Source organism: Lepidochelys kempii, chromosome 8 (assembly GCF_965140285.1).
Source record: "Lepidochelys kempii isolate rLepKem1 chromosome 8, rLepKem1.hap1, whole genome shotgun sequence".
NCBI classification, from domain to species: domain Eukaryota; kingdom Metazoa; phylum Chordata; order Testudines; family Cheloniidae; genus Lepidochelys; species Lepidochelys kempii.
Window position 1 is genome coordinate 24,426,899 of NC_136387.1, and position 27,191 is coordinate 24,454,089.

Consider the following 27,191-nt stretch of genomic DNA (forward strand, 5'->3'; position numbering starts at 1 on the left):
AGATTTTTAAAGCTATTTATTTAGGCCTTGCTGTGCTCAACATTGCAACAAACAACTAACTTAGGAACCTAAGTCTCATTTTCAAAAGGCATTTAGGAACTTAGGAGGATTTAGGCATTCGGCATCTAGACTCCTAGGTGCCTAAATCCCTTTTGAAAATGAGACTTAGGTTCCTAAATCAGATTGATATTGCAATGCCAAGAGCTGCAAAATGTAACTGTAAATGGGAAATTGTCATTGAGCAGCTCCGTTTCCAGTGGGCCCCCATAGATCGGTTCTTGGCCGTATGTTATTTAAAATTTTTATCAATGACCAGGACGGAAACATACAATCATCGCCGGTAGTTTGCAGAGGATACAAAAATTGGGGGCTGGTAAATAATTAAGAGGACAGGCCACTGATTCAGAGCGATCTAGATTGCTTGATAAACTGGGATCAAGCAACAATATGTGTTTTAATACAGCTAAATGTAAATACATCTGACAACAAGGAATGTACACCATACTTACAGGATGAAGGACTCCTGAGAAGCCGTGACTCTGAAAAACGTTTGGGAGTCATGGTCAAAAGCAAGGATGGATGAAGGAGTGGAATCCGGGCTGGGGAAGACAGTTGGGGTACAGGAGGGGATACAGAATGTTGGCTCTGGAAGGGGGGGTCAGGGCTGGGGCCGATGGTTGGGGGTGCAGGAGGGGTATGGGGTGCTGGCTCTGGGAGGAGGTCAGGGCTGAGGCTTGGGGTTCAGTAGGGGGTTCGGGGTACAGGAAAGGTACAGGGTGCTGGCTCTGGGAGGGGGGTCAGGGCTGGGGCTTGGGGTTCAGTAGGGAGCTCAGGGTGCAGAAGGGGTACAGGGTGCTGGCTCTGGGAGGGGACTCAGGGATGGAGTGCGGCCTGCCCGCGGGCAGCACTTACCTCCAGCAGCTCCCTGGCAGGTACAGTGAGGCTAAGGAAGGCTCCCTGCCTTCCTGGGCCCCACACTGCTCCTGGAAGGGGCCAACACACCCATGCAGCCCCTGGGGAGGGCGGGTGGCACATGGCTCTGTGCACTGCCCCTTTCTGCAAGCACCGCTCCCACAACTCTCCCAGCCAATGGGAGCTATGGGGACGGTGCTTGCAGGCAGGAGCAGCACACGGTGGGAGATCCCTGCTCCCCGGGCCATGGGGCTACGCTGGCCACTTCCAGGAGCAGCGTGGGGCAGGGGTAGGCAGGGAGTCTCTCTTAGATGGTTTCGAAACAACAAATCCTGCATCTTGGCAGGGGGTTAGACTAAATGACCCTTGCAAAACCTTCTAACCCGATGATTCTATGGTGGATAATCAGCTGAATATAAGCTCCCAGTCTGATGCTGTGGCCAAAAGAACTGATGCAATCCTGGGATGCGTAAAAAGAGAGTCTGAAGTAGAGGTAGAGAAGTTATTTTACCTCTGTGTTTGGTACTGGTGCAACTGCTGTTGGAATACTGTGTCCAGTTCTGATGTCCACAATTCAAGAATATTGATAAATTGGAAAAAGTTTAGAGAAAGCCATGAGAACAATTAAAGGATTAGAAAAACATGCCTTATAGTAAAGATTCAAGGAGCTCAATCTATTTAGTTTAACAAAGAGAAGGTTAAGGGGGTGCCTTCATTACAGTTTATAACAGGGGTGGGCAAACGTTTTGGCCCGAGGACCACATCTGGGAATAGAAATCGTATGGCGGGCTATGAATGCTCACAAAATTGGGGTTCGGGAGGAGGTGAGGGCTCTGGTTGGGGGTGCAGGCTCTGGGGTGGGGCCAGAAATGAGGAGTTCAGGGTGTGGGAGGGGACTCGGGGATGGGATGGGGGAGTGCGGTGTGGGGGGTGAGGGCTCCAGCTGGGGTGTGCGGCTCTTGGGTGGAGGTAGGGATGAGGAGTTTGGGGTGCAGGAAGGTCCTCCAGCTAGGATAGAGGGGTTCGGAGAGCAGGAGGGAGATCAGGGCTGAGGCAGGGGGTTGGGGCGTGGGGAGAGGCTCGGGGTGCAGAGTCCAAGCAGTCGCTTACCTCAAGCGGCTCCTGGAAGCAGCAGCATGTCCATTCTCCAGCTCCTACGTGGAGACACGGACAGGTGACTCTGCGCGCTGCCCCATCCGCAAGCACCGCCCCTGCAGCTCCCATTGGAGCACCGGAGGGGGCCATTGGAGTGGGGCCATAGGAGCATGAAGGAGCTGGAGCGGGGCCATGGTGCCTCGGCTGGAGCGCCAGAGCGGGGACATGCCATGGTTTCCAGGAGCTGGGTGGTGCAGCCCCCGACCCTGCACCCCAGCTGGAGCTCCAGTGCAGGGCAAGCCCCAGACCCCACTCCCTAGCAGGAGCTCGCGGGCTGGGTTAAAACGGCTCGTGGGCCGTAGTTTGCATGCAGAACAAATATTTCCTAATGGGCTCTTCAATCTAGCAGAGAAAGGTATAACATGATCCAATGGCTGGAAATTTAGGCTAGACAAATTTAGACTAGAAATAAGACATACAATTTTATGAACAGTGAGAGTAATTATTGGAACAATATATTAAGGGCCGTGGTGGATTCTCTATCACAGAGAATTTTTAAATCAAAATTCAATGTTTTTCTAAAAGATCTGCTCTAGGAATTATTTTGGGGAAGTTCTACACAGGATATCAGACTAGATGATGACAATGGTCCTTTCCGGCCTTAGAATCTATGAAGATTCTGGGCCTAAGTTAACAAGTAAAGATAAACAAAATACTGTTGATCACACTATCAAGTACAAGAGACATGATTTTACTCTAGTCCCAATGTAAATGAGAACTAATTTTACCCAAGGCAATAGAGTTACACTAACATGAAGCTGGTGTGACAGAGATACATTATTAGAGTTGGTCAAATTTTCATTCAATTTTTTTTTAAACAAAGAAGGTTTGCCAAAATGGACATTTCAGGAAATGTTCATTTTCAAAGAATTTTTTTTTAAGTTTTCCTCAAAAAAAGGTGCTTTTCAGAAAAAGCCAAGAAAAAGTCAGAAACCTTGAAAAAGTCAAATCTTATGTTTAGTTTATCATTGCTTTGTAGAATATTCTAGGGTTGCAAAACCATATGAAGGTTTAAGAATCCTTGTCAGGGTTCCCTCCCCACTCTGAACTCTCGGGTACAGACATGGGGACCCACATGAAAGACCCCCTAAACTTATTTTTACCAGCTTAGGTTAAAAACTCCCCAAGGCACAAATTCTCCTTTGTACCTTGGATCAGGTAACTCTGCCATCACCAAGTGATTTAGACAAACTTAGGGAAAGGCCCACTTGGAGTTCCTCTTCCCCCTTAATATCCCCCCAAGCCCTAACACCCCCTTTCCTGGGGAGGCTTGAGAATAAACAAGATGAGCACAGACCAACCTTGGGTTTTTTTAGGACACTAAAAAAAAAACCCAATCAGATTCTAAAAGAAACAGAACTTTATTAAAAAGAAAAAGGTAAAAGAAGCACCTCTGTAAAATTAGAATGGAAGATAATCTTACAGGGAAATCAGATTCAAAAACACAGAGGATTTCCCTCTGGGCCAAACTTTAAAGTTACAAAGAGAAAACCAGGAATACACCCTCCTCTCAGCACAGAGAAAATCACAAGCCAAAACAAAAATAAACTCACGCATTCCCTTGCTAGTACTTACTAATTCTAATGGAGTTGGATTGCTTGCTTCCTTGATCTGTGTCTGGCAAGCACACAGAACAGACAGACCAAAACCTTCCTCCCCAGACTTGAAAGTATCTTGTCCCCTTATTGGTCCTTTTGGTCAGGTGCCAGCCAGGCTACCTGAGCTTCTTAACCCTTTACAGGTAAAAGGATTTTGTGCCTCTGGCCAGGAGGGAGTTTATAGTACTGTATACAGGAAGGTTGTTACCCTTCCCTTTATATTTATGACAATCCTGTTAAACTGTAAACTGTGGTACAGCCTTAATTATGGGTTTTGCAACCCTAGAATATTAAATACTGAATGTGTTTTTCCAGGGGAAGACACAAATTTACTAGACTTTCATTGTTGCATAGCAAGAAGTTTTATCCTCCTTGTATTTTTTGTTTTTGATGTTTTTTATTTCCAAGAACCAAAAACCTCTCTGATTTTATAACACTCCCAAACACCAAAGAACCCCAACAACAAAGCACCAAAACAACAAAAAAATTACTACCTAGTAACACAATACCCACCGTGATTCCAAAGCATAATCTTAGTTTGTTCTCATGCACAAAACACAGCAGGGATATTACTAACTAACTATAATGTGCGAGCATTTAGAGACTTTTGGGTGGCATAATTGAACCTGAATATCAGACAACATAATTCCAATTAAATTCCCTGAATTTACCCATGACAAATTATTCCTCTAGAGTTCACAAGGCAATACCTGGTCTGCATTAAAGTTCCAGACGTGAAATAAATTGCTTTGATTTCTGTCAGCAAAAACCAGGACTGAACTTTAAAAGATTTCATGGAACTGCCTCAACAAGTTCATGTTGCATTAGAAATGATATGCCATTGCAGCTACAAACGCACATTCCCCCAAAGCTAAAGTATAATTTCATGCAGGTCACACTTCTGTTATCGACACACATATCTCATTGGGATCACTTTTTGTGGTAGCTAGAATAATGATTCTTTATATTTGTAAAATACTAATCTTTACTTTGAAACTGTAGTACAAGAGACAGTGACATGTAGTGAACTAAGCATGGAGCTTGGGAGCCAAGAGAAGTTGGAGCCTAATCCCAATTCTGTTACTCGCTAATTATATGGCTTTGGGAAAGTCAGTGAAGCCAAAATTTTCAAAACTTGGGCCTCTGAAGTTAGGCTCTTAAAAGCACCTAACTAATTGCCTTCATTTTCAGGGGGAAATCTTTAAACTATTTTCAGGGCCAACAGAGTTACTTTCAAGAACAGTAATGCACAGAGAGATCTGGAGATCAGATAGATCAGTGAGTTAGCTCAGCAAACCTAACAAGTTTTATACTACTAAAAGCCACATTTCAAGGGTCACTTGCATACCTAATATCAGCCAGCATATGAAGGCGGGGGGGAAGGAACATAAATGCCCCCAATATTTTTCAGGCCAGGACACTTACAGTAGATACTTCTAAGCAGATGTGGAGCTACTTTTGCATATATTCAAGTGGCAAGCTATTTTTGCATACATTCAAGTTCAGAGTAAACAGTAAAAGTAAACAGGTACACACCACTTCTTTTTTTAGCAGCATATCTGTACAGAACAAATAAGTTAGGTGCACACTCCTAGTCATGATAGCTATAAGCTGACAACAAATGGAAATTCACCATCTATCTGTTCTAAGTTCAAGCTCCCCCCAAAGCATCAATACACTTACTCTTTTCCCCTGCCACCTCACACACCCTCTTGGAAATCTATACATTCACTGGACTCTTATTCAATTTTTCTTTTATGTATTGTTTATCCTGTATGTATTTACTTTGTAAGTTTATCAACTCCCCCATACCCTTATTTCAGGCAGTGTTTTTCCAGCTCTCACTTGCATTTCTCTCTCTATCCTACTTTTTCTTCTCTACATCCTTTATTTTTGTGGGTGAGAGGCATTTCCTCCGATCCTCTTATTTTTTCCAGTTACTCCCAATCACTCATAAGCAAGCATGGCATTGACCTTCCACCTGGAACCCATTCATGCTGCTCCTTCAGTCAGCCTGAAATGGTTAATACAAGCCAAGTTCAAGCAAGTGGCTGAGTGCATTGCCTCTGCAGCACTCCAAGCAAAAAAAGCAAAGGACTTTGATTGTTCCCTGAACTCTGACAGGCTGCCATCTAACCACCAGTCCAGCTTCAGCTTGTCTCTGCTCCCCTTTCCTTTTAATATCATATCCTGCTTCTCTAGTTCCATCCTCATCCCTTTGCTCTCTTTTGGGAATCCACATATTATTCTCTGAAAACAGGTGTGTGTTTAGTCCACTTTAAACAAACACGTAAGAGGCTTTCCAACCTTGGCTACTTCACATCATGCCATGTCAGCTTGGCCATCCTTCTTTCAAGCCACCAAAGGCAGCTGAAGCAGCCTCCAATTTGTGTAACATGCTCTTCCCACTCCACCTCCCAAACTTCTGAAGATTAAATCTGTTCCTTGAAGCATTGCTGTTACAATGAACACAACCTATACTGTGTTTGGGGGCAAGAACAGGATAGTGTGGCACATTATGCAGATCAGCATATAGTATGTAAATAATAAATATTGTTAATCAAAACCACTCGTTCTGACCTGCTACAGTCAAACATGTCCAGACTGAACATGACATCATTCATAAGAAAACAAAGGAATTGGATACCAGTAATGAGTGCCAAGAGCAATTTAAATTTTGTTGCACAATACCAGGATGGATGCTAACTACAATGTTCATAAAGCAACCACCACAAACCACCTATATCACTTGTAAGTAGTCAGCACAACTGTACCCACACAACAGCTGTCTATATTGATTCCTTTCCCTTCTTAGATCCAGATCCAAAGAGGCTTTTTGGTGGTGGTAGGGGTTTTTTGGTTTTGTTTGTTTCTATTAATTAAACAAAGACAAATTCACAGTAATTAAGACTGAATCCTTTCATTTATCAACAAAGTACAGAAAAGACAACATGGATTATACAAGTCCCCACATTGTCCAATGTGCCTCGAAAGCAATATCTGGGAGGCCACCACAAACAGGTAATTGAATCTCCAGATCGATTGAATCCTGGATGTCTTTGCTGAGACTGACAACAAGAGCGCCAATAATTAGAGGCATTTGTGATGTGAACATAGGAACTTACTTCACACAGGGCTCTGAATACTCCTTAGATAGTAACTACTTTTCATCACTAACACTCTGGGCTAAGCGGGGAGGGAGGAAAGATTCAGAACAAGAACCCAAGGTGTCTGTAGAAACAAAGTTAAACTCCATCTGTTTTAGTTCAGTACATGCTGAGGGCAGGGCAACATCTGAGAGATCTGAGTAGGAAGTTTGTCACACTGTAATGCAGGAACACTCCAATCATTTCAGGTCATTACCAGCTTTGTAGTTTTAAATTGCCATTTTCAGGAACTGTTTTCTATACAAGCCATGAAAAAAGAATTGTTGAGCTTTCCTCTAGTACAGTTAGACTGTTCCACTGCTTTACCATGATACCACTGAGGACACATTTAGCAGCATATCCACCTAACATCACATATAACAACGTAAAAGACACAGAAGAAATATTTCAAAGTCCAGCTGCACCTCAGGAAAATGGAGAAAATTCTCTACCAGCAAAAGAAAGTGCAGCCCATTCCTAGCAGCTCATCCCAAAAATGATTTATAAAATGTAGCACCTGGATTGTTTTAACACAATGAATTTACCCCCTTTCCCCCCCCCCCAACCTCCACTTGATATTTTCTATTTCAAATCCTTTAAGGAAGCACTACTGAAAATTACACTTAATCCAGAAAGTTTATTGAAAAAAGCTTGTATAACTTTATATGTTATTAAAACAAACATCTTAGAACATTATTAAACGTGACACTTAATCCTCAAAGTTTATCCAAAAAGGCTTTTATAGTCTTATCTGTTATTAAAACATTTAAGAAGATGACATTGTTTGCACTATGTCAGCAGTTGAGACAGATGGGTAGTGAAGATCTACGTACAGTACCTTTCTGTTTGAAACTGATTTAAAAATGTAGTTAAAAATGGATGTCACTGACCTGAGACCATAGAGGACTGTTCCATCTGGATGCAAACGAATCATTCTGTTCTTCACAGTGACCCCATGTACAAATGATTTCTTGTCATTCAAGAAGTAGGTATCAGGAACCCAAAGCTGATCAGCTACTCTATTGTCCAGTGTAAGATTTAAAGGTATTACATTATACGACAGCCTCTTATCCCTCCACGCTTGCTGAAAGTACATTGTCAAAGTATAGTCCTGCAATATTAAAAACAGAATCATTATTTGCAACGCAACAGACTATATACGTAGGCATATACGACAAACACAGCTTATACTTTGTGGCACCACTTGCGCACAGAAACTTCAGCTTTGTATTTTCACAGGTCATTTATTTATGTGTATATAGAGAAGAAAAGCCTACATACACTCTTAACAATAGGGATTGGAATAAAGGTAGACTTGGGTATTACCAAATGTTATCGAAATGAATTTGAGGGCCTATTAAAATTTTAACTCTTTTTAACACTGCTGTTTAAAGTCTGTCTACAATTTATGAAACATATACTCAAGGAGGTCTACAAGTCTTTGTGTTCTAGAACACAGGAAATTCTAAAACATGGAATCTGAGCCAAATTATGTGTTAACGTTTTATCCCATGGTCTCTGCTGAATTCAGTGGTGTAACAAGGAATGTGTCAATTCAGAATCAGTTCCTGTAACGCTTCCTAAAAATACACTCAGCCTTTTTGGCATTCTTTTCTACATGAAAAACGATGTGACCCTGTTAGCTTTCATTAAGGGGACTAAAACAACAAGAAAGACTCCTAGCTCCAATCCCCAAAAGTCTTATTTATATATTTAATTTTATGGATTAAGTCCCATGAGACTATTCATAGCATATAACATTGAACACATGTATATGTCTTTGTAGGTTTAGGAACCAATTGACTTTGAATCAGGCTCTTAATGAATACTTTGGAGTTGTGCTGGTCTTTTGATAATTGAGCAGAGATATACTTGTAAGTGTATCACTATGAATTGTTAAACAAAAGAGGAACTATATTAATTATATATTGTATATTATATTAAACATAAAACTTTTCACTCCATAGACAAAACCTAGTACAGGTATACAGTCTCTCTCTGACTGTCCAGGGATGGAATAATGACTGTAAAATTAAACCAGAGACAGGCAGCCTTCATTTGCAAACTACCCGAAGAGGCACAATGGCATAACTTCTGTTTTCTAAGAGATCAGAATAAGGCTCACAGTGTTTTGTTTGGGTATTGTCATTTAATATGATCTTCATTGCTTCGTGAGAATTGTTAGCTTAAGAAATATGATTATTGTCCCTTTTAGTAGATGCAGTCATTAAAGCTGCTTTGATTATGAACACCCCCGGAAGCCAGAGAATTTATTATTTTCTGAGAGCTTGTAGCTATCCATCAGCCTGAGAAAGTTTTGGGCATATGAATCTTATCTTATTTTGAATAAGTGATCATTTACTGTGACTATGCCTCACATGTTAACTTTCACTATTTGTCTGCTAACAGAGAAACTCAGAGACACTCTTGGACAAACACAAGTTACTCTGCAAACTGCTGTACTAATTCTCAGTTAATTTACTTTTTAACTACTCTTCACAACTATTGTCCAGAAGGTAAGAGAATACAGTTGAGAATGGAAACTAGTACCACAGTAGACAGAGGAAAGAATTCCACCCCCCACCCCAGCTGAACCTCCCTAGTAAAGTTATCTGTAACTTAGCAGCCCTGAAATTAACCTCTCTCAGGACTGTCAGGGGTGCATGAGATTTCACTTTTCAAATACTCACAGGCACACTCTATGACAGAACAGGCAAGAATAATTCCTCACAAAACACAAAAATGGAGGTCTATTAACATTTTCCCTTGCCCACACTTGCCACTTCCAGCGTTATGTTTAAGGGACAAGCTTTCAAAGGACACGTGAAAATACACACGTGATGTAGGCACTCCCCAAAATTCACATTTAAAAAATATACTTCACATTTCTAGAAATCCCACCTTCAGATGGGGAAACAGACAAAGAGGTTAACTGACTTCTTCAGCGTTACACGGCAAGGCCAGGGCAGAACTGTAAATGAAACTGATCTGACTTCCTGATTCCTAATCCCAGGCTTGAACCATTAGACCAGACATTTTCCTTGGCTAAGCTTTTCACACATAGATCAGGTTTGTGGGTGCAATTATTGACTTGATTATAAAAACTGGTCAACATGCAAATACATGCATTTTGAAAATATGACAGGAACAGTTTTTTTGCTTTTTTTCAACCTCCATTTCCACTCACTGAACTAGTGGAATGATGCTTAAAATACAATATTTGAAAGTTAGCTGGTCCTGCTTCTCCTGCAGTGCACAAGTCAATGTATTTGAGGTAGGGTAAACTCTCACTTTTTTCTAAAGAGAAAGAAACATTCTCTATAGGACAGAAACTCTCTTTGAATGAATGATTACATTCCTGTTCCCAGCAGAGTCCATCAAGGAGAGTTTCTAAATGCTTTTTTTAGTCTTTCTTCCCAGTCTGGTTAAAAGTGTGCTCTGATTCAGAAAGCTATTAATAGCCTTGCTTTCCCTTCCACATATAATGGAATAGTGAAACTTTCATACAGTCCTCTTCCCTCTGCATTCTACATTTAAAGGTGAACAGACCTTTTAGCCTAAAACCTTAGGTCAGGGTTTTATATTTTTCCTGTTGCTGGAATCACATACACCTAAAGAAAACAAGAAATATTTTCCTGTGCACCCTTTATAATAATGGAAACACTCATTCCTGTACTAAGGACCATGCAAGTAGGTAAGTGAAGAAGGAATTTTCAACAATTTTATTATAAAATATGTTTCCCTTTAAAAATGTTAAACCTATCCATACAGTTTCTTAATGATATAACATGTGAAAAAGCTTTAAAAAAAATCAAATGTTTTTCTTAGTTCACCATAAAAGATTCAGGTCCTTAAAAATGGGATTCCAGTATCATGTTAACTATTTTATTCTTCTGTCTACTAACAGATCTGCAAAATTTGTTCCATAACCAGACATTAAAAGCTACTCAGTTATGCATTGCCAGTAAGAAAATGTATTATCTTCATTACAGTAACATAACACCCCATTTTTAAGTTTATGAGCCATGGCTAACTCTCCTCCAATGCCCTTAGAAAATCAGGGACAGTGAATTCTATGCATTTTCTAAATTATGGCCTACTCGTACTGATATCTTTCCCTGCCAATTACCTACCAACATTAACAAAGAACAACTTTCCTTCTTTATGTATCAATAGAGGAGATGGGCCTTCCTCTAGTGAGCTGAAAACCTGGAATCTGAATAACTCCAAACTTCCAAAATCTTTGGAGTTGATGCTCTGATGCAGCTCTTGGATCAGAAAGACAGGGCCATGCCATTGGGGGCTTGTCTACATGGTACTGCTGTGCAAATTAGAGGGGCATGTTTTCTAGGGTATTCTAACTGCCCCGCATAGACCTGCTGGCATGCTCCAAATGCTATCCAAGTGAGCATTAATATAATCCAGTTTGAAATGGGGCTCTCTCAACATGAACTAGGTACCTTTTAGAGCCTGCCAACAGCATCTACACAGGGCAGTTAGAGAGCAACTCTGCAGTTAGAGCACTCTACAGCTCACACACCCCCTACTTCACACTGTGGCACTATATAGAGAAGCAGTAAACTGGAAGAACAGAAGCAATTCCAAATTTCAGAGAAGTTCAGATATGGTGTTGTAGTTCAGATCTATCTCTAATCAAAAGGACTGAATTTTCCAAAAGTGACCAGTGATTTTGGATGCTCAACTTGAAAGGGATCATTTTTAGATAGCAATGAGAGTTCTCACTTTCAGAAAATCAGACCTTTTAAGGTGTCTTAAGTAGCATATCCAAATATGTAGACACACCAGCTCATTAGTCACATAAGATACAATTCACAGCTCAGTAAGGAAGAGAGAAAAATCTATTTTTAAAACCTGAACTGAAACAGAAGTAAGGAAATCAAATGCACAATAGAGTCTTGGTTATAAAGAGGTCTGTCATGTGAGCATCTCAAGGCATATAACACTTTAAAAGCGATTGCAAACATGTTCAGCTAGAAGCAATATGAAAAAGAAAAAAAGTCTTTATCTTACTGTTAATAAGGGAGTTCCCTGATGCCCCAAGGGCAGAGTTCCAATGGCATGCAAATGCTTTGTCCTCACAGAACAAATGATGGACAGAGAACTAGATGGAACTGGAGGACAGGAAAGAGGATTTTGATAAAAAAAGGCAGTCACTTCTTGAAAAATTCACATGAAATAGAGGTAAGGATTGTTAGGAGGTAAAAATGAATGTGTAGGTGAAACAAGAGCCAATGCACTTAGAAAGCCTGGCACAAAACAATAATTACAATGGGTTGAGTGAAATGTGAAACCAAGGCTCAATGAATAATCATTTCTGTCTCTGTGCATATGTGCCACATATGCATAGCCAACACAGATTATTTGTGCATGTGCACATACAGTGGATAGCTCATCTAACTTTCATGAAGCTTGTTTTCAATCCAGTTAATCAACTCCTCCCATAAATAATTCTTAAAAAAACAAACAAAAATGCTATTTTTAGAGCTGAGAGTTCTAGTCCTGCTAATGAATTTGTAAGGGTTAGAAATAAAACAATTCACATAGGTTTGATTTTGTTGACCTCCCTGCCTTCCCACTTCGTTCCCAACAAACCCTGAGCCCTTCTCTTTCATGTATTAGATGTCTCCATGATTTTTCTTGGATCGATTTGGGCTGCTTGGGAACACAGGGATTTCAGGGGAGGAGGGATCAAGGGAGACAGGCTGTGGGATTGGAGGCCCACCATTTTCCCAGCTCTGCAAACTGATCCAGTAAAGTACACAAACACATGCACATCGTTAAGCATGTGAGCAGTACATATGAAGCCTTTTGCACAGCTTTCATTACTGTCCCATTGTTTCATCCTAAGTAAGCTTTTTGTTTCTGTCAAGATACACAAAGATCATAAGAACAGCAAGTTCAAAATGAAGTTAACTATTTCTTTATGTTAATAAAAATTCAGTGATTAGTGTATTAAAATGAGCATTAATATGGCTATCACCTGGCCACAGTCATTAACTTTTGCAAGGATATCTGGAGAAACTTTTCACTGCTGCTAATATAAATACATTAGAACATAACAAAGCATTTCACAAATAGACCATGTTACAGTCAGCCAAGTTAATGATTGATGAAGATCAGTTTCCACTATCCAAATGAAATCACTGGAAGTAACTGTGAGACTTCATGGTCACAAATATCAACAACTTACAGATAACACCCTTCTCTGTTCTGTGTTCACTGGGGACACTGATAACAGTCCATCCAGCTATCTCAGGACCTGGTCAAGATTAACAAGTGGATGAAAGGCAGCTGCTGACACAAAACTTAAGCAAGACAAAGGTGATGCTGTTGGTAAGGAGGCTGCATTCTGAAGGACTAGCCACCATCACCCCCTAATAAAGATGTCTCCCCTGAAACAGACAAATTGTTTCATAATCTCCTTCTGGACTTTCAAATAGTTACAGCTGCTGAAAAACACCTTCTATCTGTGACTGGCAAGAAGATTGTGCTCTGAAATATCACGTAATGACCTGGCCACAGTGGGCAATAATATGGCACTTTAAGATACTCCACACACACATAATCTGATAGCAGAGCAAAAACTGCCAGTCATCACTCTGAGCGTGACCTGAAAAGAAGGAAACTCCTCCAATTCTGTACTTTCAATTATCCTCTGGTACATTTTCTAGATGAGATTAATGGTATTTAATTTAACAGAAAGATCTAATAACATAAGAACAGATATCGTCCTCCCATCAACAGAGAAGAGAGATGTATCTATCAACAGATCTAACTAATACCCTTTCCATTCCATGTTCTGGCCTGAAACCTGCCTGTGAAAGCTCTGGGATTTTTGTGATAGACAGCTGTGATAAAATATGGCTTTTACTAGCTTTAACGTTTTTGGTGCCAAAAGCTGTGCTCAATGAACAATCTTATTACACCAGATCATCTTCTCTTTAAGCCATTGTTTTGGCATAATCTTCTCTGAGAATGCAGCTAGGTATTATCATCTCCATTTTACAAATGGGTAAACTGAGGCACAGTAAGGTCACGTGACTTGCTGTATATTCCATATAAAGTTTGAAGCACACCCAGAAACAGAATCCATCTGTCTTAGATTCCTGACTTGTGCTTTTAACCACAAGACCAGCCTTAAATATATGGTGAATAGTCTTTAACTATTGCACCCATAGCACAATTTACCCACAAAAGCCATACGTCATTATGATATGTCATAAAATGTAGCCGGAAATTGGTTACAGCTAGAGTACCAGACGGTCAACAGCAATATATTCTAAGGCTTCTGAGATGTCCACCTTAAATAAGTGTCCAAGTATGGGACACATGGGTGATGGGCTCTTGATAAGGGTGATCCCAATTCAAAAGACTTTAATTATCTATTTATTCTTCTGGTAAAAAAATCAAGGATAAACACTGTGACTTTTTCTGTTTGATCACTGTCTATTAATTAACTTTCTCATCTAACAGTAAAGTGTGACTCTTGTATACGCAAATGTATGTTGCATGCTTTTTAATACAAAAACTAAATAAAATATTGGGGTGGGAGGGAGAAGGCTTTAACTTGACACAGGAATAATCAATTAATAATTAACATTTAAAATCAAGAAGGGCCCAAGACAGACAAGGAAGTTTCTAAATTTCAGGAATGTTGAGAACTGAAGTAGGGTTCAGATGCAAAGGTTGGATCCTGGTCTGAAGTTCTTCAGAGTTTGAGGACGTTCAAATCTAGGCACAACAACGTTTAAAGCTTTATTCTTTTTCTTCTACATTCAACAAACACAGAATTCACAATAATAAAAGCACTGACTTACATCTTTATTAGGGGACTGCACAGCTATTGAAACAACACAACTGAACTATTTTAGGAGGAGAAAAATAAATAAGTATGAGGAAAATGTAAAGCCATATAAATAAAACATGCAGCAACAGGAAGGAGAATAAGTTATTTATTTCTTCTCATTAGAAATGACTGAAAAACTCATCTGTGGCTTGGTTTAGGTCCATCTCACACAGATTTCCCAGTTATCCCTAATTTGTAAAAATAAAAAGTTTATTTCAGTCCCCACCATGAGATTTAAAGCCAGATGCTTTCTTTTGGAAAATGTTTGAAGCTGAACATTGCTGTGTGCTGTAATTTATTTATTACATGCATTTATAAGGGGCCCTATCACTGACATATTCAAAGGCTACTAATAAAAGAAAACTAAAAATACAACATTTACTTATGGAGCAAACAATTTGCATCATTCCACTCCTTCAGCAGACATAGTTGGCAATTTAACAGACAAGAGGCCAGTTTTCTCAGAGGACTAACCAGTATGTGTGACAACCCAATGTCACAGAAAAAACAAATACAGAACCCGAAGAGATACAATGCGATGCAAAAGATACAGAGGCTCTGACAGATTTCTTTCAGGAAGGTCCTCTATAGCAGAGGACCTACCACTGAGAATCCTTTCCAGTCCCTGACCTCCTTTGAAAGCCATCCGATGAAGTGAGCTGTAGCTCACAAAAGCTTATGCTCTAATAAATTTGTTAGTCTCCAAGGTGCCACAAGTACTCCCTTTCTTTTTACGGATACAGACTAACATGGCTGCTACTCTGAAACCAAGAATCGGAGTATCCCTGTTGATCAGAACTACTCATTTGGGACTGAGGGTAAGAGAACACAGTGCAAAGCATGACCTTGAAGCTTCAGAGAGACCAACAGTGACCTATACAAGAGTAGAGGGTATTGTCTATGTAATGGCTTTGTGTCAACGGATATTCCAAAGCAAATGTCAATGTAAATTCTACCAATGCATGTCATTTCAAAAGGTACTTATATTAGTCAGTGACTCTCTAGTTCAAATACACATGGTCAGTGTTCAGTCAATATCTAAATCCTTTGATAGAGCTAGATTTGAACATCTTTGGTCTTTCAAAGCCTCTTCTCCTGCACTGGATTCCTAAAGCTTCCTAAAAGGTAACTCATCACTTTCCTAAACGGGAATTGCATGGTCTGAAGCACATTTATGATTCTTCCAAAAGCAACAGATTCCAACACATAACCCAAATGTTTATTCCATGAGGGGTTATTCCAGAAAATATGTACCATAAATATCCCATATCGCAAACACGGGCAAAAAACAGGCAAAAGGCATCTACCTAAGGCAGCATACCACTAAGGACCACACATTACTGAGTGTTGCAACAGACTTCCATGCCGTTTATGTTCACAGCTAACATTCTTCTTGTTTGTCAGATGGGTTTGAACCCTAGACACCCAGTACCAAAGGCACAAGTCCAGCCCAACTGGCTAACGAAGAATTGCAGCTCTGCTGTTTCAGGTGTGTTTGGGGGGCAAAAAGCCCTTGGTTCAGTTCCCACTGATGACATGAAGTCTGTGGGTAAGAGGCTACATTACAGTGTCAAGACTGTGTGACCACTAGATAATGCCTCCTTCCTCAATGCTTTCAGTATCAAATATTTACATTGTTTCTACTGAATTATAATTACAGTTACACTGTGTCATAAATATAAAGGGAAGGGTAAACCCCTTTGAAATCCCTCCTGGCCAGGGGAAAGCTCCTCTCACCTGTAAAGGGTTAAGAAGCTAAAGGTAACCTCGCTGGCACCTGACCAAAATGACCAATGAGGAGACAAGATACTTTCAAAAGCTGGGAGGAGGGAGAGAAACAAAGGGTCTGTGTCTGTCTGTAGTCGTCTTGGCCGGGGACAGAACAGGAATGGAGTCTTAGAACTTTTAGTAAGTAATCTAGCTAGGTGTGTGTTAGATTATGATTTCTTTAAATGGCTGAGAAAAGAATTGTGCTGAATAGAATAACTATTTCTGTCTGTGTATCTTTTTTGTAACTTAAGGTTTTGCCTAGAGGGGTTCTCTATGTTTTTGAATCTAATTACCCTGTAAGATATCTACCATCCTGATTTTACAGGGGGGATTTCTTTATTTCTATTTACTTCTATTTTTTATTAAAAGTCTTCTTGTAAAACACTGAATGCTTTTTCATTGTTCTCAGATCCAAGGGTTTGGGTCTGTGGTCACCTATGCAAATTGGTGAGGCTTTTTATCCAACATTTCCCAGGAAAGTGGGGGTGCAAGTGTTGGGAGGATTGTTCATTGTTCTTAAGATCCAAGGGTCTGGGTCTGTAGTCACCTAGGCAAATTGGTGAGGCTTTTTACCAAACCTTGTCCAGGAAGTGGGGTGCAAGGTTTTGGGAAGTATTTTGGGGGGAAGGACGTGTCCAAACAGCTCTTCCCCAGTAACCAGTATTAGTTTGGTGGTGGTAGCGGCCAGTCCAAGGTGTAATATTTTGTACCTTGGGGAAGTTTTGACCTAAGCTGGTAAAGATAAGCTTAGGAGGTTTTTCATGCAGGTCCCCACATCTGTACCCTAGAGTTCAGAGTGGGGGAGGAACCGTGACACACTGAATTATATATAACTGGGCAATACAATACTCTTAGCCTTCGTGCCCTGCAATATCATGCAATTAGTGCTGGAGCGTTTTCTCTCATGCCAATTAATTAAGGAAGAGACTTAAGCAAGAGACACACTTGATTTTAGGCTCAAACAAATCACCCAGGCAGAACCATGACATCGCACTTAACCACAGGCTAGCAATGTGTGTGTCATTCTAATAAAAAAGCATGTGCAGCATCAACACTATGCCTTTTACTTCCCTGATTTGTTGCCTCCTGACACCAAGAGGCAATGTGATCAAGTACATTAAACGTGGGGCGAGAGCCGGGAAATCCAGCTCTGCCACTGACTCATTGTGAGACCTTTGGTCAAGTCAGTAAACCTCTCAATGATTCACAGTTTTGCCAACAGTTCGAAGAGGTCAGTCATCTTGGTAAAATGTTGCGAGGTTCTTAGAGGAAAGACAGTGTGTGAGTGCGAAGTATTAACAGAGAGTTAAGGCGTGTGAGTTAATATCTTTTTACTGGCCCAAGCTCTGCTGGTGAAAGAGACAAGCTTTTGAGATTCACAGAGCTCAGGTCTGGGTATTCATATTAATTACATTAATTATTTAAAATATTAATTAAAATTGTTAAAGTATTAACATTAATTTAGCACATTTTCTTTAAATAGCAAGACAATTATTTTAACAAAAAATGCTCTGCCACAGACAACATCAGGTGTCACTGTAATCTAGTCGTACATTCATGTCTACAAAGTACTCTAAAACGTGTCAGCAATCCACACGAGATACCCAAAGGGTTACACTTTACATTTGGGTATCTAATTTTTTGACTATGAATTTTAACCCAGTTGTGTATCACAAAATTGGCTATAAGGCCAACTGCCAAAGATGTTGGAGGAACTCTGGATTCACAGGTTACTTACTGGTTATTCAATTCTACAATAACAAAATTTCTGATGAGAGCTAAAGTCAGACAATAGAAACAGTATTTGAGTTTGGAATTCAACATTAACAGGCTGTGACTGAAGGACCACTTGTTATAATTACTCTAGACTATGAAAAACATGCTAATGTTGTTTATTTGTGGTAGTCACAATATGTGATCTTGCAGAACTGGAGAGAGCTACAAGCAGATTTTTACAAAAGAAAAGATTTGTTGGCAAAAGCCACTTTTGATGATGATCTAAAGGAAGAGATCAGGAGATGCTGAACATGTCTTGAAGTCCTTATTGATATTTTTAATGAAATATTAGGGAAACCTGTGGCATATAAAGAAATTTCAAGGACAAGAAGAAAGCATGAACTGCGACGGTGTAATAATTGCCTAGAGCTGGTCAAAAAATTATACTTTTTTTTGCAAAAAGTTCATGAAAAACTTGTTCCTTTTTTCATCCAGTCATAGTTGTAGCCTATTGCCCCAATTCAGCAAAGCACTTAGGACCATGTTACCTTTAAGCAAGCACTTAATGTGCTCCAGTGCTTTGCTGAATTGGTACCTATATGAACACTGACATGTGTACTCCTGTGATTTTGTTTGTTTCAATGGCTGATTTTCTAATAAGTAAACCTAACACTAAATTCCTAATGAGATTTTATTATTGTAAAGAAACCAAAGAATAAAATTGAACACTTAAGTTTACACTTCTAAGCAATACTAAATTGAAAAGCATATTTTTCTTAAAAGTTGACTTCTGGGTAACCATAAATAGCTGTTTAGAAAAACTAATTCAATGAGAAAGATTGATAGGTATTTATTTAAAAATAGCAAAGTATCTTTTTTAAATTAAATGTTGCATATTGCAAAACTTTGCATGAAGAAGAGCTACAGGATATCCTTCAAAACATTGCCTTGCTGAGATGCAATCCTTTCATTCTCTTAATATAAGACGTGTGTGAAACTAATAGTGAGATCGCTGGCATCACTATATGTATGCCAATATACTGATTATCTTTGTCTCTGTCTTCTTTTCATCAGACCATATGTAACAGACTTCAAATTCTCCACTCTATGCTTCACTTGAGCAGCGATCGGGACTTGAATGAAAATCAAATGGCCTAAAACTCAATCCAGAACAAACAGAGATGATGCTGGCTCATAAAATCTATAAGCACTGGCTCACTTATGGCTGTCTGGCCAGTCACTGTTGAAGTGGTTTGCAGTCTATGTACCTTTCTAGATTCAGTAAGCTTCAAGTCCTAGATTGCATCAGAGAGAGAGAGAGAGAGAGAGAGAGAGATCTCATCTGTGGCAGACCAGAAGATCATGTTCTTTCAGATACAGACCAAGTTTACCCATGACTTTTTACTGCTACGCCAGGTTACCTGGACTTATTATGAAGGGCTCGAGGAAGCTTTGGCTTCTACAGAATGCAGTTACCTGACTTCAGAGAAGCAAACTGTTGAAACCACATGACAGCTGCACTCATCACTCAGCACTGGCTGTCAGTTCAAGGTTTCAATTGCCATTTATAAAGTCCTAACTGGTTTAGACTTAATTTATGTAACAGATTGCTTGCTCCTCCATGACCCAGCATAGCTCATCGGGAACGCTTAATATAAGATTGAAACTTGGAGGTGCTGGAGGCAGAGCATTCTCAGCAGACCCTCACCTCTAAAATTCACTACTGCCAAAAATACATATGAGACTGGGCTACATTGAAATGTACTGCAGAATACATCTCTTTGTCCACACTAAATGGAGGTTCCCAGTTCTATCTGGCATTCAGCCTAGGATTTTCTCCATCTCTGTACCTAAACATCTCAGTGTGGCAAAGACAGTCACAATGTGTTTGCTTATTATATGTGGGTGATGTTCAATTCCATCAGTCCCATAAGGAAATTTCCACTGCATAACAATGAGTTCCTGTTCAAATGACACTCCCCTCCTGCAAGAAAGGTAGAATTTTTAAGGCTTCAGGATTGTACATTGAACCTTGATGCCTTTCTAGTGACAAAGTGATGCACAATCTAGAAATACTTGCAACATCATATAACACATGGCAACAGCTACATTCCAAGTGGCACATCCTGCACATTGAAGCAGAATTTCCCTTCAGGAGCTAAAATGAACCACAAAAATGTTCTCTTCAGTGAGAATTGGTTGTGTAATCCCAACTTGGTCAGCAGTTTCAAAAACAATCAAACAAAAAGAGCTGACTGGAAGTTTTGATTAACCTGTTTCTTTAATCTTCATTGAGCCAAATAGCACTCTAGCCAACTTCTATCCTTTGCACCCTCGCTTGCAAATGGACAGGCTGAACACTCATTTCTAGAGAAAAATACTATTTCAGTATTCTCTAAAATGACTTTTCTTTGCAGAGGAACTCATTTTGCTGCATTTTGTTTGGCAAGAAGCTGGTAATGGTTTTTTTGTTTGTTTCATTAAGCAGATTATTTTGCTAATATTTCCCCTAAAATATAAAGCTATCTAGCCTTCTGTATTAGTGATGGAGTGGAGATGTTTCTACAGGACAATTTTCACAGCACAGATGCACTCAATAAAATACAGTGTGTCTGTGCTGTAGAAGCTGTTTTCACCATAGCTAAAATACAGGAGCTCTTATCGTGAAAACAACAATGGTATAATACAGTATGGTATATTTCTGCACCAACTAGAAATCTGGAAGGAATGATGTTGCTGTTAAGATTTCCTGCCCAATATTGCAGACCAGAGGCCTGGAAAAGTGGCTGAACTTTTGGATGCTTCCTCAAACCAACAGAACTTTCCAGACTTTTGGGTATTCACCCATCACTATCTGTGATTAGCACTCAGCCTTAAGTTATTTACATTGCCCTCCACAATGTAGGAGCGCATAATACTGGTAACAGTAAGGAGACAATCCCCTCTTCCTTAACCCTCAATATGACAGGAGAACAGTGGGGTACCAGCAACAGTGCTCCGACTAGGTTAATGAGGTGGGGGGCTGATGGTAATCATTCACTAGGTAGAATGAGGGGGTGGGGGAAGGGAACTGACAGCAGCCCTGTCCAAGGTGGTGTAATTTACAGAAGTATGACCTACGCTGGATGAGTTGTTGCTAGATCATTCTCATATTTTACTTAAAGATGTGACCTCATTAAACCACATTCCTGGTGTCCGGGACAAGTCTTATGTTCACAAAAAAAGGCCAGCGTCTGAAACACCAGAGATCCCTTTTCCCACTCACCAAGCAGGAGAAAATGGCTATTAGGGCTTCCCAGAGAGGAAAGTCTCTCCTCCTATAGCAAAGACAGAGATAAGTGGCAAAATGTAGTGCTAGCAATCAGAAGAATGAAGAGAGAGGTAGAGAGACTTCAAAGATATGATGGTAACATGAACCAGGAACTTTTAGTTCGCACCCGAGGGGTCCAGCGCAGGAGTTACAACATAGCACTTTGGTGAGCATTGCTATTCACACCCCCATAATCCAAACTGTAGGGTAGCATAGACATGCCCTCAAATAATCTTCACCAGGTCACTGATGACTCTTACAGTGTATACATGCAAGGGAAACGGGGGAAGAGGAAGTGTGTCACTAAGAGGTGAACACACTGGCTAATTTAAAAGTGCCACTGAATTGCTCCATCTGGCCCTCCTTTTCCCCAAGAAAGTGTGCAGAGGGAGTAGAGTCTTCGATAATGAAAGAATTTAATCCTCGGCACATCCTCCAACCAGCAAAAGCCAAATGATATTTGTTTCTCTTATAACCCCTGATTGAGAACCACTGCTATAGACACATATACATGTTCAGTGAAATCTATTTTATTCACTCCATGTTAGGCTAGAAATATGCTCATTTTCTCAAAAAATAATTTCATCCCCCTTTTCTGATGTCCATGATTGAACTTTTCTATCAGCTCTCACACAGCTGACAGTACCATTAATTCTAGCATAACCTGTGAAATGATTTTCATATCAGAGCATGAGGTGGCTGTGAAACTGTTACTTTAAAAAAAAATCTTCCAAGTAACTTTGTCCCTGTGAAAAAGTTAAAGCAATGGTAGTCAAGTGTGTGTTACTATTCTTGTTCTTCCTTTCTTAAAAACAAACAAACAAAAAAAACTTAGCTCCGTTTGGAAAAAGTGTAGTTTCCATTTAATTGTAACGTTAGTGAAAAATACCCATAATCTGGAAACATCACAAACTCTGGGTGCTCAGATCCTCTGCATCAACTAGCCACTTATTTCTAGTGCCTAATTTTAGGCACCAAGTTTGAAAATTTTAGCCATTTTTTGGTTTAATGCTCAACCATACAGTGATAGAGCATTTATTTTCTATCACTTGGACAGCATGTTTAAAATACTTAGATGGGTCTGGTTTCCCTTTTGCCATTCTTAACCCTTGATTCACTGTAGAAAGGATATCCGAATACTGTTTTGACTGTTAAGGTTAGCCGTGGTGGTCTCAAACATGATAGTAGCTACTACTGAAAAGTAGTGAAATATTAACTAGAAGATAGTTAACCAGCAGAAAATATGCTCCTGGAAAATTTTTTGAAAGTAGTTTATTTCATAAAATAATTCTGCTGATCTAGAAATCTGGAAGGAATGACATTTTCTATTTTATTTTTACACACTTTGGTATGTCTAGGAACAAGTACAGAATTATTGTTTTCAGAATCCATCTGCTTCTTAAGCTTATTTCCCGTTTGAAGTTACCAACCTGTGCTTGTGACATCACAATTTACTTTTATGAAAATGCCCTTAGCAATATAGAATAAAAGTTGGCACACCATCATGAATACATATTGCACTTCAAAAGCTCTTTCCTGCAAATACATTAATTACTCCTCAAAACACCACTGTGAGATAAATATTATTGTTAATTAATGTTTATGCAGTGCTTTCACATGCTAAGCACTGTACAATTGCTAAGTATTACTCCCATTTTACAGATGAGGAAATAAGTTGAGAGAGGCTGAGGCTAGAGTTTTGAACAACTTCAATGAATACTGAATAATGCATACAACCCTATCTGGGTGAGCGCCCTACAAAATATTAATTATAAAAGAAAAATCATGCACAGGCCTCGGAGTATTATATTTAAAATAATTTTAAAATAAAAATTATTCTAAGATTTAGAGTTAATTTCAAAACTATAAAATACCACCATTCATCATATTCCCTTTACTAATGTACTAATGTAAAGTTAGCTTAATTAATTCTATTATCTTATAATGGCCTCAAAGAACCTCTGATGCCTCATGGAAATTATGAAATCAGAAACAACTTGGATCATGTGTCAGATACTAGGGTTTTATTTTTGTTCCATTCTTTAAAACTAAAACCATAAATTCTGAATCTTCCTTCCTCAAAATATACTTATTTCTGTTGCTTATTTCTCATCTCAAGTCCCAGTCACATCATAATAATATCCAAAAAATAAACATGAGGTCTCAAATAGAGGAGATTATACTGACAATACTATTTGAATCTGATGTAGATTGGAGCCACGTTTTATGGTTCCATAATTACATCTGTCTGTACACAGAGGGGAGCCTGCATTACCAGAAGTTCATTGACTGTATTCTGTATCCTACAGAAACCCCCACAGAAGGCTACCATAGGATTCCAGCTACTTCAAGGAGTATGGTCGGAGTGAGGGCTGGCACAGGGCAGCCACCTACAGCTTCATTCCCCTCACTGCAGTAGAGCTGCCCTTCATGTCTGTCTATGGGTTGGGGAAGGAAGGATGACTTCAAAGGACAGCTATGGCAGGGGAAGCCCATGGAGGAGTAACTCCAACAAAGGCTAAATAGACTAAGCAGAACAGAGGTAAGTGGGGCATCCTTAGAGCTCCTTACCGCCTTCAGATCCCACAAGCTCAAATTGGCATTGGGAAATACTTGGACTCAGGTACTGGAACCCCACAGAGGTGGAAAATACAGGGCAGGAAAATGAGTATGAAATTCCAAGCAGCAGCTCAGAGAGGTTCCTTTCCCCTAAACAACCTGTAACCACAGAAGGGAGAACAGAGTCATTAGTATTTATTATTATTATTTTTAATCATGAACACAGATTCTGGATGAGTGTACGTATGTTTACACAAAATTGAATTCTAAACCTAAAATTAACGGTGTCCCTTTAAATTAATATCTCCTCAGCACCTTACCAAATGCACTGAAGGTGGATCTAAAAAAGGAAATGGATCTTGGCAAATGCAATTTGTCAGTTATTTTTAATGTCATTCTTCAACTGCATGTGAATCAACACCAGCAGCAGTTCATTACTATTAAACACTTTCACAGATTCTTCTACTTCTCTGCCCTGCTGATTCCCAAGAAGTTCTCTAAAATGGTTCATTAATCTGTTAGTGACAAACTGATGCCTTGAAAGAGGCAATGTACTCCAGAGAGTACAAATCTCCCACAGGTATGTTCTCATAAGCATTTATATATCATGGTCTAATACACCAGAGATTACCTATTGCACCTCAAACTAATGTGTTTCTTTCCTATTTACATACACATCTTGTGGGAATAGACACAAAATATCTGGTTCAGCTACACTCAGACAAATAACCCGTAGAATCTTCCAACTGTATGTAGAGATTTAATGGTGATTGAAGAGTGTGAGGATGGAAAAAAAAAAACACACAGGAACAGTGTCATGTCATGCAGGCCTTTTTCAGTATTTTAAATGCTTATTCCCCCCCACACCCACCCACAGTCTGTGCTAGGCTTATTCTCTCTTAACTGTCAGACACTGCAGAGAGCTGACAGTATTAAAGTAAAAAGACCATTTTAAATAAGCACATGTGTTTGCTTCCATACTGATGACAAGCTTGTGGAAGCTGCTATGAAGTCCAGTTTGCACAGCAACCCAACACTTCAGCAAAGAGAATACACTGAATGGTGGCACTTCCAAGAGAATAACTGATGTACCGAGATGAAAAAGAAATGCATGTGATTATCCTGCAGGGCAAAAAAATCTGCTAAAAAATTACTGCAGGCACCTAGACACTAAATATTTAACAGTCATTGTACCCTCATTAATTATACCTTGACTTATCTATGCGTTTTATGATATCACAACCTAGGTTGGAATTAGGCCAGGGCTCAACCAAGATGAGGATAGTTACATCTCATACAGGGTCATCAGAAAGCAGGCTCCATTAGTTCTAGAAGCTGAATCTCAACACCAGTTGCAATAGAGGTGTATCAGTAGCAAATGTATGATGGCCAGAAAGGTTAGTGCATCAGTTGTCTCCTCACCACATACACTTTTATGCCAGTTAAGTGTTAATATTTGTGTATACTTCAAACAGTAAATACGCCCCTGAATACTGGTGCAACTGCTTAAAACCCTCAACGCATGCCAGCATCTAATAAATATGGCAGAGTTCTAAGATAATTTTACTTTGGGCCCAGTGAGGTAGGCAAGATGACATAACACATTTATTATTCAAAGCTTGCTGTGAACTTCCCTGTCAGGACAATACTCGGTCACATTTCAATAGACAGATTGTGAGCTACTGTGCTAACTCTATGTGCTTGAATTCCATAGGAAACAAAGAATAAAAAGAATTAATTGAGCATTGAGAGTCAGAAAGTGTTATAAATGAAATAAGTGTAGGTAGTTACTTTCCCCAAAAATAGCAGAAAGTTCTTTATCCCTCAACATTTTACATTCATCTCATGAAAAATGTCATTTGAAATATTACCATTACTGTGAATCACTGGAAGAGCCTTTTTTTTCAGAGTAGCAGCCATGTTAGTCTGTATTCGCAAAAAGGAGGACTCGTGGCACCTTAGAGACTAACAAATTTATTTGAGCATAAGCTTTCGTGAGCTACAGCAGGAGAGCGGGGGGGGAGGGGGAACCCCTCTGCCATGTACATTGGTCAAACTGGACAGTCTCTACGTAAAAGAATAAATGGACACAAATCAGATGTCAAGAACTGTAACATTCATAAACCAGTCGGAGAACACTTCAATATCTCTGGTTACTTGATTACAGACCTAAAAGTCGCACTATTACAACAAAAAGCCTTCTAAAACAGACTCCAATGAGAAACTGCTGAATTGGAATTAATTTGCAAACCGGATACAATTAACTTAGGCTTGAATAGAGTCTGGGAGTGGATGGGTCATTACACAAAGTAAAACTATTTCCCCATGTTTATTCCCCCTCCCTCCATTGTTCCTCAGACATTCTTGTCAACTACTGGAAATGGCCCACCTCGATTATCACTACAAAAGGTCCGCCCCTGCCCCCCTGCTGGTATTAGCTCATCTTAAGTGATTACTCTCCTTACAGTGTATATGATAACACCCATTGTTTCATGTTCGCTGTGTATATAAATCTCCCCACTGTATTTTCCACTGAATACATCTGATGAAGTAAGCTGTAGCTCACGAAAGCTTATGCTCAAATAAATTTGTTAGTCTCTAAGGTGCCACAAGTCCTCCTTTTCTTTTTGGAAGAGACATTATCATTTTGAAACAACGGTCGGTGGAAATGGCAGTTCAGACTGGCTGCTAAACTTATGTTGTGTTCTCACTTGGCAATGCTATTAGTCACTAGAGCTAGTGAAAATGTTTCAATTAAAAATATTCCTAATTATGGGGTTTTCCCCTAAATCTTTTATTGTTGTTGTTGAAAAATGCTAATTTCTACTATATTTTCCAATTATTCAACAGGAAATTTTTAACAAAATATTTCATTTTGAACCAACATTTTGAAACAAAACATTTAATTTCCAATTGATTTTTCAAAACAAAAATGCTTTGTTTGGATAAAGAATTCCAACGTTTTTCTTTTTTGCCATTTCTGAATTGAAATTTTTAGAACTTTTTGTTCTGTGAAAATTTTAGTATTTTAACTTTTTGTCCCGATTTGGGATAAAAACAAATATCAAAATACCAGGTGCCCTCTTCCAGATATGGATCTACTTTTTTAACTATCTCATATCATATTTTGCAATTTTGGCTCACTCTGTGTTTCAATA

The 27,191-nt window shown here is 39.5% G+C and overlaps 1 protein-coding gene across 11 annotated transcripts in view; it reads right to left on the reverse strand.

Moving 5' to 3' along the window:
• Positions 1 to 27,191, reverse strand: part of GABRB2 (gamma-aminobutyric acid type A receptor subunit beta2) — a 309,567-nt gene that overhangs the window by 160,310 nt on the left and 122,066 nt on the right. For all 11 annotated transcript variants that reach the window (XM_073355894.2, XM_073355893.1, XM_073355895.2 and 8 more), the window contains one exon: positions 7,702 to 7,922. In XM_073355894.2, coding sequence (XP_073211995.1) covers positions 7,702 to 7,922 — 221 coding nt within the window. The remainder of the gene's footprint in view (positions 1 to 7,701; positions 7,923 to 27,191) is intronic.